The 13,860-nt window shown below is 48.7% G+C and overlaps 2 protein-coding genes and 1 non-coding gene across 3 annotated transcripts; all 3 read right to left on the bottom strand.

Annotated features, from left to right (window-relative positions):
- Nucleotides 1-22: 22 nt before the first annotated feature.
- trpc6a (transient receptor potential cation channel, subfamily C, member 6a) lies at nt 23-7,151 on the bottom strand. Its single transcript, XM_076031419.1, has 14 exons — nt 6,687-7,151; nt 5,238-5,566; nt 4,301-4,433; nt 3,857-4,157; nt 3,577-3,762; nt 3,042-3,206; nt 2,709-2,955; nt 2,090-2,317; nt 1,742-2,006; nt 1,226-1,421; nt 889-1,089; nt 611-670; nt 444-519; nt 23-337 (listed from the first exon to the last, which is right to left on the bottom strand). Exons 1-14 carry the CDS (start codon nt 6,830-6,832, stop codon nt 210-212), a joined length of 2,661 nt encoding a protein of 886 aa, XP_075887534.1. The 5' UTR covers nt 6,833-7,151; the 3' UTR covers nt 23-209.
- Nucleotides 7,152-8,642: 1,491 nt separating this feature from the next.
- On the bottom strand, nt 8,643-12,716 carry angptl5 (angiopoietin-like 5). The gene is made up of 8 exons (XM_076031417.1): nt 12,375-12,716; nt 11,672-11,837; nt 11,467-11,570; nt 11,282-11,375; nt 10,466-10,569; nt 10,274-10,394; nt 9,344-9,529; nt 8,643-9,121 (listed from the first exon to the last, which is right to left on the bottom strand). Exons 1-8 carry the CDS (start codon nt 12,426-12,428, stop codon nt 8,802-8,804), a joined length of 1,149 nt encoding a protein of 382 aa, XP_075887532.1. The 5' UTR covers nt 12,429-12,716; the 3' UTR covers nt 8,643-8,801.
- Nucleotides 9,871-9,942, bottom strand: trnae-cuc (transfer RNA glutamic acid (anticodon CUC)). Its single transcript has one exon. It is a non-coding gene; the product is annotated as a tRNA-Glu (tRNA).
- Nucleotides 12,717-13,860: the final 1,144 nt, after the last annotated feature.

Raw genomic sequence — 13,860 nt, 5'->3', positions numbered from 1 at the left:
GAAAAAAAAAAACGTACAAATGTATTTTATAAATCCCAAAACTTCATTTTTATGTGCGTCTGTGTCTTGCAGTTTAATCCTGTATTTACACACACATTTTTATTCCTCCTTCATTAACATTTTGTTTCCCTTTGTTGCCGTGTTCAGTCTCCCCAGTGAAGAACTGGCCCCTCTGAACTGTTTCAGTGTCACAGTCTGCAGCCGCGATGCTATGAGGACGTGCTGATCTCTCCCAGTCTCCTCAGCAGCCCGTCCAGCGTCTCCATGTTCTGCGCCTTCTCCTCCAGCAGCTCGTAGCGGAGGCTGGAGATGTCCTGCTTGATCTCCTTCAGCTCGCCTGAGGAAAAACAGGTACAGGGGCCGAGAGACGGAAAAGACACGCGTCTTATCTCAGTGCCAGCTGAGGCAAAAATTCACTTGTGGTGTCGCCGGGGCCTCCTCACCTTCGGTTATCTCGTCGCTCTCTCTGTCTGTTTGGGCTTTGATTATGTAGCGCTTTATGAGTCGCTTCATGATCTTCTGCAAGCGGCAGTTGGAAACAAAAAGGCTGAAATTCTCATAAATTGAGCAACAATTAAAAAATCTATACATACAGCAGACAGTTGCATACCTGGTATCTGGTTGGACTGTTAGAGGTGCCATATGAACACAGACTTTTGTCCACGCCAAGCTGCAAGGTGAAGATGAAACTTATTATTATTATTACTATACATGTATATGTATATATACTTATATTATTGTTCCAGTGTTGATACGGAAGCACTATATTATAATTATTGAGTCCTTCTAGAGTTGTTTTCTGTTATCCGTGTCTTTCTTTTTTTTCCACTAATGAGTCACGCAGTTTAAATATTTACCCAGACTGTCTCCCGATGTGCTGTTTAATACCTTGTTGAGCTGCGTCCCAGTTTTTTCCTCCCTGCGTCCCGTCGTGTAGTGCAGCAGCAGCGACTTGACGGCTGTCGCCAGGCCCTGCATGGACTTGGGGCTGGGGATCAGGTTGAAGGGGACAGGAAGTGTCCTTCCCTCCTCAAAATACGAGAACCAGAGTTTGGCGCGGGCAAACTTCCACTCAACGTCGGCGTCATCCTGAGGGGCGTTGGGCCGCACATGAGAAAAGGAACGAGACGAGAGCATGTGAAAGGACGACTGCGGGAGACCAACGCGTGACTTGGATGTCTGACGTCTTGGAGAGCCGTCGCGTCTGCGTGGTCTGATGACCAACCTCAATCTCCTGGAAGGAGCTGTTAATCATGGCGATGAGCATGTTGAGCAGCACGATCACCATGGTGACGTTGTAGACGCCGTACAGCACGTAGCCAATGTTCTCGATGAATTTGTGCCCATTGTTGATGACCACGGAGCGGACCTCGGACAGTCCAAATATAGCCCAGAACAATGTCTTGAAGCTCTCCTCCAGTCTGCAGCGGGAGAAAGTTATTTTCAATATTCAAACAAGTCGTTAATCTTCATAAAGAGATGTTAAGCCGTTCCCAGAGAACAGTGGGCGGACGACAAAAATAGTTGAAAGGCTTCTGTTGGAGCCACTGTTTACGTCGCGGCGCCGTTGACTTGGTCTATAGATAGCTCCTGGCAGAAAGTGAGGTTCTTCATTTTATGTAAACATGAACAACAAGTTGCACAGACGTAGCAAAGGCCAAACCTGATCTAAACAGCCTCTTCCTCTCAAACATGTATCTTGTAAATACATAAAAAAAAAAAAAAGATGGACGTGTCTCACGTGGTAAAGGCGTCGTTCTGCTTCGCTCCCAGGTAGTAGGAGTACAAGTTGAACATGCCGATCATGAAGGCCAGGAACACCAAGATGAAGATGACCATGAACTTGAAGATGTCTTTGACGGTTCTGCCCAAGGAGATCTGCAGCGGGCCGAAGCTCTCGTTGGCTGGGAGGATGTAAGCGATGCGAGAGAAGCTGAGCACCACGGCCACGGCGTACAGGCCCTCCGACACCAGCTGGGGGTCCGAGGGCAGCCAGGACACACGCGCTACCGGAAGAAAACCCAGGTCAGGTGGCTGAGTCCCCAGCAGCCTCAGCTGCAGGAGGGGCAGCGAGGAGGAGCAGTCTCACCCAGCGTGAAGTAGTGAATCTCTGGCGGAAGAGTGATGTTGCTCAGTGTGGCGTAGCGCGTGCGGACGTAAGTCTGCGCCGAGGCGGCGTGTCTCAGCGCCGAGAAGCGGCAGCTGAAGGAGGCCAGGAAGATCGCCAGCATCCCAAAGTCCAGGAAGTTCCAGGGTTCCAGCAGGTACTCTCCTGGACCCTGGCTCCAAATCTCCTTCACCTCAGCCCAGATCATACCTGCAGCGGCGCGCACACACACCAGCTAAGGCAGGTAGCAGTGAAAAAAATTGCAGTCGCTTTTAAAACAATCTCGTCATCAATGTATAAAATCCTTCCATCCATTTTTTCATACTCACTTCTTCCTGAGTTCAGGGCCCTGGGGGTCAATTAAGAGTTTCCAATTGAACTCACATGCATGTTTTTGGAGTGTGGGAGGTAGCTGGAGAACCCGGAGAGAACCCAGGGAGAACATGCAAACTCCACACAGAAAGGTCCCAGGCTGGGAATCAAACCCGGAACCTTCTTCCTGTGAGGCGGCAGCGCTGACCACTGCGCCACTGTGGCGCTCAATGTTTAAAATGCAAAAGTAGATGAATAACGAGGCTCCACCCACATCCAGAACGCTCACCCATGACCCAGGAAATGATGAGGATCTCCATCCAGGTGAAAGGTGTTGTGGTGGTGCGGTGGAGCAGCAGGGGGTGCGGTGGCGGCCCCCCGTGGAGCTGCTGGTGATGGTGGTGGGTCATGTTGGCCAGCAGGGTGGTGCCGGCGAATCGGTCGGCGGCGTTGAGAATCAGAAGCCCCAAGAAGATCGTGAAGGACGAGGCGTGGGCCACAAACTTCATGAAGGGGCTGCGGATCACTTTCCCCACCTGGGTGAGGAGGAGATAAAGAGAAATGACTGTAGGAACCAGTGAAGCTCTCGCTGGGCTCTGCTGAAGAGATAATAGATGCCCACCCTGCTGCAGGGCGCGACCCAGTAGGCCAGAGCCAGGCCCGGCAGCCCTATGGCCACCGCCAGCACCACCAGCAGCTTGATGGCAGTGGTCTGCTGCCTCAGGCCCGGCAGGTTCTCGTACCAGATGCTCAGGAGCTGCTGCTGGCAGTTGGGATGAGCCACGAACTGAACGCAGGACAAAGTGGAGAGAAAGAAGGTGACGAGACTGTGTGGTCCACTCTGTCTGGAGAAACACAGCGGCGAAGTCAGACTTCCTTCCAGCAACGTGACGTCACGTTGTTGAATTTGACAGTCTTTTTATCAAACACTCATACAGCAACGAATCCCTTCATCTCTTTATTCTCATCTTCATCATTTACTCTTGCATTTTATGTAATGATGACACGTTTGACCACCGCAATTTCTATCTTTTGAGTTTTCTCGCTACTGCAATGACGACGTGTGGTTTAGCTTCTTCTCCACACCTGTTCCTTATCACCCCTGTTGGCCCTGCTGTTTTTTCTGGTTCCTATCCCTTCTTTTGTCTCAGTCTAACCTTTTTGAGTTCATACTTGATGGCCAGTTTGAGCCTGGTCAGGGAGGGCCGACCCGGTGGGTTGTAGCTGTCCTCGGAGTCGGTGTCTCCGTTCATGATGGCCTCCACCTCCTGAGTGCTGCGACACAGATCCAGGAGGCCCACCACGTAGTCCTTGCACTGGCTGGACAGACAGCAGTACTCGTTCTGTCAACGCAGCGAGTCGACACGTTTTTGTCAGCAGGGCTTAAAGTGACTTTGTAAGCGTCCTCTCTGGGACGTACGATACACGAGACGGCACCTTGAATTCTTTCTCAATGTCGGCCAGCATGGCCAGCTCGTTGCTGAGCTCCAGGGCTGCCAGCACGGGGTCCTCGTTGGACAGGGAGAGGTAGGCCGGACTGGCCAGACCCCTGTAGGCGTTGATCCTGGATCTGGAGTGGCTGAACGAGTCAAACTGCTGCTGGTAGTTGCAGGAGTCGCAGCCGCAGAAGTAGTCGTGGGGCGGGTGGATGCGGGCTCCCTTGCTCAGCAGGGTGTGAACGATCTCGTACTCCTGGCAGTGCGCCGCCAGGATCAGAGGGGTGACGTCGTGAGAGAACCTGCGCAAATGGGACTCTTGCCGTTGAAGACTCGCTTTGATTCGACTGACGGTCCCAACAGTTGGAAAGAGCTACTTGTGCCATTTGCCACGTCGGCGTTGCGATCAATCTGATGTGAGAGGACACCCCGCCCAGCGTCTTACCTCGTCCCGTCCTCGTCGTATGCGTAGAAGTCGTCCAACATGTCTGCCTGAGCGGGACTGGCAGTGAGGCGACGGGCGTCCCTGAACTCTGGGTGGGACAGCAGGGCCTCCGTGATGCGAATGTAGCCTTTACCTGCAACCAACACGAAGAAACATGAATGAAACCTCGACGCTAAATACACTTTTTGGGGGTTTTTTTTGGTCATCTTGAAGATTTCACTGTATTTAGTTGCTTCATCCCTGTCTTAGTGAAGGACAGTGTTGTTTTCATGATATAATGGGCTTTGCATATTTATTTTTTTTTAAAAATCATGTGTTCTTTACTCCAGAGACTGGTGACAGAGTCTGGTGCAAACTGTGCCTGTTCCAGCAAAGCAGAGGGGCAAACAATTAGTTTCACCTTGGTTACCTACATTCATGCACCAATCAGACCTGTGCAAGATGGATGGAGGGACTTTATTGATCCCAACTTGGGAAACTACACTGTTGCAGCACTTAAAAAGCAGTACAAAAACAAACTATACTGTAGTGATCTAGCAATCTATGTACAGCAACCAAAGCAGGGGCAGCGATCATCAAGGTTTCCTGAACCATTGGTGCATTATTTACCATTGGGTCCAGGAAAAATGTCCAGAATGCCCTTTGTCACACAGCAGGGAAAAGTTAGTTGCACTAAATAGTGAAAAAAAATCTAAATAGTCCAACAGGGTATTGCACCTTTGTAGTAAAATTGCATGGCCCACAGACCCGAAGAACTTTTACATTTCACTGCACATCCTATGAGCATGTGACAAATACAATTCTTGGATCTCTTGAATCTGTCTGATATCTATCACTCAAAACCAGTGTGATTATGAATACATCATTTGACCTTTGACCCCTGCAGAGACGTGGGCTTGGCCCTGAGGTAGCACGCTGACAGATGCACAGGTCTTACTGATGGATAAGAGGAGGGCGTCACCCACTCGCGACAGGTCGGCTCGGCCCAGCAGCAGCTCGGTCACCTCCAGGTGCTCGTTGGCCACGGCCAGTTGCAAGGCATTCTGGCCCATGTAGTCCACGGCGTTGATGTTGAGGTTGGGCACGTGCAGCAGCATGCGCCTCACCTCCGGTATGTTGCCATACTCGGCGGCCTCCAGGAAGCGCTGCTCCACCTCCGAGAGGTTGACCGAGGGAGCGGAGAACATGTAGGCGGGGCCTCGCGGCGCCTGCCGTCGCTTGAGAGCGCAGACGCGGGCCAAGAGATGGCGCTCTGAGCTGCTGTGGCTGCCAGACAGAGAGGAAACATAAACACTGCGTTGTATACACTCCGGCCGCTCGCTAACTCAAACACAGCGCGCGGACGCTGGTGGAAGAAGGCGCCCTGCGTCTTCTTTCATCTAGCCGACGTCCGGGGCACGGAAATGTGTTTTATCTCGGCTCAGGATTGGGTGAAGGAGGTTAATCATTAGCAGGAGCTTCAGCGTCTCAGCGCCCCCCTCGTCTGCCGCTGTCTGTGGTCAGCTACAATAGTGGGATTCATTTAAATATGATCAGAAAATACACTGACACCTCAGATTTTTGACAGGCAAAAATAAAAAAATAATCAAATAAATAATGTAAAATGAAATAACTTGTGGCTGGCCCAGGTGGCCGTGCAGCAAAATGGCTCATCAGAGTCAAAGTCAAGCTGGAGTTGCACCGTTAATGGACCAGTTGCTGAAACTTTGCCCCAAATTCATACACTACCAGTCAAAAGTTTGACCACACCTCTTTCTTCTTTATCTTGCCTGCTTTCTACACTGCAGATTCGCACTGACGACATCAAATATATGAGCAAGATATGTGGATTAATGTGGCAAGAGAAAAAGAAAAAGTGTTGAATATCAATCTGTCATCATCAACATCAATATGTTTTGTTATATGTACTTGATATGAAGGGTGGCTATTCTAGATCATCTAAAAATCACACTTTTTTGTTAAATACATATTCCATAAGTGTTCATTCATAGTTTTGATGCCTTGAGTGACAATCTACAGTGTCAATAGTCATGAAAATGAAAGAAAGACCCTTAAACCAGAAGTCTGTGTCCAAACAGGAGCACCCAAAAAATAGAAACGGCTAAACACATGCAAGACAAATTCTAAATTCAGATTTGATTCTTCAAAGCTCGACTGAATGAATGGCAACAAAGTGTGAAACATTCCTCAGCTGTCGCCTGTGGAAGAGAAGAATCCACTCCTCCGTCGTCACTTTGCGTTAACATGTGATTCATAGAGAGACAAAATGAGTTCTCTAATGTTCCCCACGACTCACTTCTGATCTGCCAGTCTTCTCTTTAAACCTGACCACAGAGTCGGCCATGCGGGCGCCGAGAGAGAGTGAGTGAGTGAGTGAGTGACGTACCCGAGGCATCGTCCGGAGCAGCAGTTCTCCTCGCCAAAGTCGTCAGACAGCAGCAGGTTGTCGCGGCTGCGGGCCTTGGGGCTGTCGCCGGTGCCTCCAACTGCACGCCGGCTGTCGGCGGGAGCCGCCGCCAGTCGCTGGTTCATGGTGGAGGTGATGCACAGCTGCTCCAGGTCCTTATGAGCCAGTAATCATGCGTGTGCCATGACTCTCTCTCTCTCTCTCTCTCTCTCTCTCTCTCTGTCTCTCTATCTCCCTCCCTCGCTCTCTCTCTGTCTCTGTCTCTCTCTCGCTCGCTCTCTTCCTCTCTCTCTCCCTGCTTGAGAAAGAATGCACCCTGGGTCCCACAATGTGTATATTTACTGGACACGTTGAACTCTACAGATGTGGAGGGCAGCGTCCACTGTTATGACTGGACACACGGAGGGTTGCTGGTGATAAACGTCTATTCCTGACAAAAGGTCTCTCGGCTGAATATAGACTGGTCCATAAATAGCCTCTGGAGTGAGCGCTGAGTTCATCATAAAGCTGAGAAACAATAAAACACTGAAGCTCCGTCGCCGCCGACTATCAACTGGCGTTGATCGCACGGGGACTTGTGTGTGTGCGTGTTTGTGTGTGTGTGTGTGTGTGTCTGTCTGTGTGTCTGTGTGTGTGTGTGTGTGTGTGGAGGCGACAGGGACCCCAGAGTGCATGTGTGCAGGAGTAACTGATGGCTGATGAACAGCAGATGAGATTCCTCAGGGTTTAAATTCCCAGCAGACTTTGCTTCCTGTGAGCTCCCACTCTTCAGTCATCCTCCACCAGTGTGGGAAAACCACTTCCCACTTTCCACACACACACACACACACACACACACACACACACACACACACACACACACACACACACACACACACACACGTTCACGCGTGATGTATACAGTGGGAGATTAATTTTTGATGTGCAGGAAAGTGTAATTTTAAAAATCAACAGTAAAAATGATCAACGGTACACACACACACACACACACACACACACACACACTTGTATTAATGTTTCCAGTGGCACGTTGTGTTGCTACTCAGTGCTAACAGTTATTTCGAGTGAAATTCATATTCCAAACTTATGAAAATCCGAGTTGGCGTGGCCAGTGGTGGCGGTGAGAATTGCCTTTTAAGGTTGTGTTGTGCTGAAGATTATAGAGTCACTTTGAACGCCGGTGACGCAACAGCGGCACATTTAATGGGGAGGATGGCAGTGTGGAGGGGCGTGAGCCGAGCAGAGGATTCCTCTCGGGAGCAGGACAGGCACAGGACGAGCTGGATGTAAACAGAGTGAACCCGGACGTGCACTCTCCTGCTGGAGATAAGTGCGAGAGGGCAGCACCTCCGCAGACCTTTCCTGTCTGCGCGTGGCTGGATTCCACTCTGAGCGAGCGGAGCAGACCACACAGAGAGCCGCAGCTCCTCTGGTGCTATCATCCACATCAGCTGCACCGAAAGAGCACATGAAAGCCTGGGCGTGCACACACACGCACACATGCACACACACACACACACACTTCAGTGTTGTCATAGAACAGTTGAAAGTCCGCATTTAGCCAATCGTGAGGTGATTTGATAATATAATATATATGTATGTGTACATATATATTTATATTTACATATATTTCTGTGTAAGTGGAAATATATATGAATGTACTTTACTGTATGTATGTATGTATGTACATATATATATATATACAGTGTCTATATATAGTGTGTGTGTGTGTGTGTGTGTGTGTGTGTGTGTGTGTGTGTGTGTTAAATTTAAAGGAAATACAATACTGTGAGCAGAATAATTTTGTTAGTGGTCGTACTCTAAAATGTAGCATCCCAGTGGTCGCCAAGGAAGTTTTATTCAGGTCAAATTGTCTCTTTTTCCCCAACTGCTCCAATCTCCTCCTCAGTCCTGCAAGGGTCGCCGTTCAAATCAATAAAGAATAGAAGCAGGTCAACTGATTTTATTGTAGAGAAAATGATCAGAAAGGCAGTGAGTGCCTTCCGTTCCCTACTGTTTTACTGAAGAATAAAACCGCAATACACTTCCTTTTTTTTCTTCCTCCATTCCTCCACGGCCACCCTCTCCTCTTCCTCAGCTATTCGTCGCGATCCTCCTGATCTTCATCGTCACCGATTTGATGACGTGCGGGACTCCGTTCTGTCTCCAGGTGTCCCAGATGATGCGCGTCCTCGGGCCCCGGCTGTGCTCGGCGTCTTCTGGAGAGCCGTTGAGGTTTGCCAGGCCGCACTGGTTGAACCACCAGCCCGTGTGGTTGTGCTGGCTGCTGCAGCTCTCCACCGTGCGGTTCTCCATGGAGCAGGCGGGATTGCAGCCGTCGTTGTCCACGTCAGAGGTACTGAACGGAGCCGTGTCCTGGTTCTCCTCCTGCTCGTAGCCGCGGAATGCGTCGCCTACACACAAAAAAAAAACTTTTTTTTTTTCCTTTTCCGTTATTATCGTGTTATTACAGTGTTGGCTGAGTCTCGACCGGTTTTCATCAAAAATCCCCAGACCGTCCAGTCCAAGACCAAAACAAGACCCAGTAAAATGCCTGCGAGTCTGAGACGAGACGGAAACCCTCAAAAAGTGGTCTGGAGAGCGAGACCAGTCTTCAGAACTGCAACACTAGTTACCAGCACTGCCTGCGTATCTGCCCAGGTGGATGCCGAAGAACTCCGTCTCAGTGTCCAGGTGGAAATCATCGTACGATGCGTACGAGGTGACGTCGTCGGTCGACACCAGAGCCAGGTGAAGCTGGAAGCGAGTGTCCTTCTGGTTTACGATGTGAAATACCTTCTTCAGACCCAGCCAGTGTTCTCCTGCACAGGGATGAGCGGAGGGGACACACAGACTTCTGACCGGAATTTCCAGGACGATGATCCCACTAACCACAAAACCAGTGTTGTGATTAGTTCTGGGTACAAAATTGCCTAAATATAGGATAGTACAGGATCTGTTTAGCTTATTAGACTTTAGGAAAACAACAAGTTCGCTATGTGTGGAGCGAGTGGCATCATGGCATCTACAGTAGAAAGTGACGTCACAATATTGTCTTGTGAAGAAGAAGAAGAAGAAGAAGAAGAAGAAGAAGAAGAAGAAGAAGAAGAAGAAGAGGAAGACCTTTATTGATCCCATGGTGGGGAAATTTGCAAAAGCTGTGTTCCCTGACCGGCAATGGAACCCGGGCCGCGGCGGTGAGAGCGCCGAATCCTAACCACTAGACCACCAGGGAGTGGTGGAGGGTGTGAGAACCAATTTTACAATTCTACGGAAATGTACTTTTTGCTTTTTCCATTTTTCATATAGTTTCAGTGCAGAAAGACAATTCTGGGTGTCAGACACTCATGATCACAAACCCTCTCAGGCAAGTAAGCGCCAACCAACCACAGCCTGGTGTTTAATCACAGCTTCTTCAGAGCAGTCTTGTCTCGCCAACCCCACCCCGCAGCAAACAGCGGGTTAATTATGTTGCCACTGCAAAGCTTGCTGCAACATATCTTTTTATCACATTAATTTCCCCCTGAACATTTCTGGAAATTCCACCAGTCTGGCCGTCATACAACCTGCCAGGTGTCCAAAGCCGTCGGCGTAATCGGCCCAGTGTCGTTTGAAGTCGGTCAAGCCGTCGCTCCTCCGCTGGATCACCGTCCAACCACCGTCCATGTAGTCCATCTCGCAGAAGACCTGCAGTGCATGTTGCTCGTGCTTTAAACGGTGACTGCAGGTGTGGTGACAAACTGCAGACGACTATCAACCTCGAACGAGGAGTCTGTGTTGTCCGGGTGGATGATATAGATGCCACTGGGGATCTTGGGCACGACGGACAGGAGGTTGTCCCTGATGTCGCTGCAGTCCCGACCTGGGGAGTCAAACGTCACTTTTCTGAATAGTCAAGGAGGGAATGAAGGTTTACTGAGGCAGCTCACTTAGTTTTTGCTGAGGACAAATAAACGATCATGCATAAGTTAGCAATATCTGTCTATCTCTAATGACGCATCCCTGTAAACATATATATGTATATGTATATACATATATGTATATATATATATATACATATACATATATATATATACATATATACACATACATATATATGTATATATGAATACATATATACATATATATGTATATATACATATATACATGTATATATGAATACATATATCACCTTATATTATATATATATATATATATATTACCCATATATATATATATATATATATATATATACTGAATATACATATATACAAAAGAGGGAATTTACTCAAATAAACTGCTGTTTTTTTAATCTCAGTGTATTTCTAGTTTGTACGCTCAGTTTTGTAGGATTGTCACAGCTTCCAAACCCTCCCAGCCTCAGAACAGTCTCGCTCTTTCTAACTTCAGCACCCTTGAAGTGCAGGCTTTTCTTGTAAATCTAAAAGCCCCAAATAGAGACCAATCAGAGGCGAGCCTGATGACATCATGTGGTTTATATTGTCAGAAAGCGCCACAGGAGCACAAAAGAATGTACACTTGACAGCTATACGCGTAACTGCTTCATTAGTGTGAGAGTTGTGTGTCAGAGTTACCGTGGGATTGCACCGGCTTGCCAGAGTACAACTCAGAGTGGCTCCTCTGCACCTCGGAGCTCAGCGTCTGCACTTTGCTCATCAACTCCGTGACCTGAGGATGGAAAACCAGCGTCATCACACCAGGGAGTGTTTGTACACATGTTTTAGAAGGTAGTTGCAGGTTAGTGCGAGTCCCACTTCACCTGATCGCTCAGGATGTCCAGGGCTCGCTGCTGCTCCTCCATCACGTCCCTGATCAGTTTGCGGGTGCTGCGTCCGAACGACAGCAGAGTCTGCTGCAACTGAGCTGCGGGCAAACATGCAAGGCGTCGTCAGCTACCTGTGTTGGAGTCGTCACTGCAAGCCAAATAGACTCTTTTATCTTTTTCTTTTTTTCTTTTTTTTTACCGCAGATGGAGTGCTTCTCATCTCGCAGCAGCTTGATGGTGACATCACACGGGATGGAGCAAGTGCCCCAGTTCTTAAGCCCTGCTGCTGCTTTCTGCTCTTTGGCTGGAGAGGAGTCCTCACCTTCTGTGTCAGAGCGATTGAAATCGGTGCCCTCTCCCGTGTCCTAAGTGTGACGAGATTTTTTTTTTTTCAAGTAGCGCAAACACAAAATAGTTGAGCAGCCTCCAAATCCAAGTCTGAACCCTCTTCCACTATCAGAAATTCAATCTCGCCTGGGATCAACAGAGTTTTGAGTCGCACATCCTGGAGTCTCAGCAGCTGGCTGCTCACACACAGTGCAATATCCTGCCTCTAAAGCCAGCAAACACTCCTAGCCTCATGTATTTTACCAGTACATTTTATTGAATACTTCCACCACAATATAAAATATTTTACATTCTAGTCCAAGGGGGGAAAAAAATAATGCAATTTGATTCCATGGAAACAAAAAACGTTTTTGTTAATTTTGGCAGTAATTTAAAAGGCATGTGCAAAAAAACAAAAAAACAACAACCGTTTTTCTTTTTTTCACTCCACATTATGCAGCTTTATGATCACCACCCAACACACACTCTCTTATCTCTTCCCCCTGCCTAACAGTGGACGTCCAGCCAAGGCTGGACAAAGATATGAACATGTCATGACACGGCATCATACATACTGTGGAGGGCAGCAGGCGAGGCAGGAGCAGCAGGAGGACAGCTGTTGTCCACATCGTGTCTCACTTTCACTGACTGCTTCCTCCTGCGCCCAGTGAGAGGAGGAGGCTCCGTCGCCAGCGTCCACCCCTTCATTTAACGCTCCACTTTTCCACAGCGTCTGCGCTTTTGCCCCTCACACGTCCATCTTTCCGCCTCTCGTCTACCTTTGCTACCTCAGACCCGCCTCCAGTGCTCCCTAATGCACCCTGTACACTCCCATGACAGCATCCTCTAAAAGTTTCGCTGGTAAAAGACTGAATATGTTTCTGACAATTAGTGCAACACACACACACATGAGCGAGCACACACACACACACACACAAACATACATCCCTCTATTTTACGGGTTATATCCTGTCGGGCAGAATTAAAAACAGATGCTAGGATGGAAACGTGCAGAAGAAGCAACCTTCCTCCATGCTGCTCACGTCCTCGCAGGGAGCTCCAGCTGAGCGGCTGAGTGCGGCCAATGCACCAGTGTCGGCGTCCCAGCCTCTCTCTATCTTGGTGCATTGACTCACACACCTACAAAGCAGCTTCCTGCCGCCTCAGACCAATTACCCCCGTTAACTGGGCAGCACAGAGCAGTAAGGAAAAGTGAAAAGTGATAAAGGGCAACGGCGCATTCCAGGTGGGGTCCAGCTGCAGAAAGCCGCCTTGTTTCTTCCCCTGGAAAAAGTCTGCAGTGGAGGCCAAAGAAAAGTTTTGTCTCTGTTGCGTTTACAGCCACGGTCAGCAGGAGGAATGTGCAAAGCCTGTTCCGCAGCCCCGGGGCCCCCTCACATCTGTCCTATGTTACACACGTTCAAAAGTCTAACGCATGTGAACTACAGGCTGGGGCACCGAGGAAATGTTTCCCCTGTTTAATGTCAAGCTATGATGTGTAAAAGACAGCAATGGTTTAAAAAGAGGCTTCATGTGGCTGCATTTGGGCAGGAGCGATTATGTTGAGGGTGCGGGGGGGGCACGAAGCAGTTAGCGGTGATTACTATATGAATCTAAAACTGTTGAATAAGCTCACCTTCTCACCCTGGGCAGGATGTTTATCAGAACCTTTAACTTGGAAACCATCACTTTATAGATGCTCACTTTTAAATGGAGTGAATGCATCAGATTACGTTGTGATTAAAACACATATTTGGCTTTAGTTCAACTGCATACTATATATTTTACATAATGTCTCTGTCTCTAAAAAAAAATAGCCTCCGGGGTTCAGCAATAGGACAATTTGTTTCAACAGATTGTTGACCTGTTGGGTCACCTGTGCTGCCTCCTCTGTGGCCTAACAGCTTCTCTAACCGGAGGCCTCGGGTTCACCAGCTGATCTGACTTTGAGCTGGCTCCAGCTGCAGGCGCTGGTTAACCACAAAGTGGTTTGGACTGTGTGCTGACTGAGAAACGACGAAGAAGAAAAAAAAATCAGTGAGATGTTACAGGTGTTGAGGT

The sequence above is a fragment of the Nelusetta ayraudi genome, unplaced genomic scaffold, assembly GCF_046127955.1.
Source record: "Nelusetta ayraudi isolate G7.1 ecotype Tasmania unplaced genomic scaffold, CSIRO-AGI_Nayr_v1 ptg000033l, whole genome shotgun sequence".
In the NCBI taxonomy this organism is placed as follows: Eukaryota; Metazoa; Chordata; class Actinopteri; order Tetraodontiformes; family Monacanthidae; genus Nelusetta; species Nelusetta ayraudi.
Note: the sequence above shows the minus strand (reverse complement) of the source record. Positions and strands in the feature narration are given on the sequence as shown.

Coding starts and splice junctions, on each gene's coding strand:
- trpc6a (XM_076031419.1), bottom strand. CDS start 6,832: ATGAACCAGCGACTGGCGGCGGCTCCCGCCGACAGCCGGCGTGCAGTT. Junction 4,434..5,237: donor CGCCCTCCTCTTATCCATCA/GTAAGACCTGTG, acceptor TGTTGGTTGCAG/GTAAAGGCTACATTCGCATC. Junction 2,956..3,041: donor GGGTCGCGCCCTGCAGCAGG/GTGGGCATCTAT, acceptor CTCCTCACCCAG/GTGGGGAAAGTGATCCGCAG.
- angptl5 (XM_076031417.1), bottom strand. CDS start 12,428: ATGTGGACAACAGCTGTCCTCCTGCTGCTCCTGCCTCGCCTGCTGCCC. Junction 11,376..11,466: donor TGGACATCCTGAGCGATCAG/GTGAAGTGGGAC, acceptor TTCCATCCTCAG/GTCACGGAGTTGATGAGCAA. Junction 10,395..10,465: donor ACACAGACTCCTCGTTCGAG/GTTGATAGTCGT, acceptor CATGCACTGCAG/GTCTTCTGCGAGATGGACTA.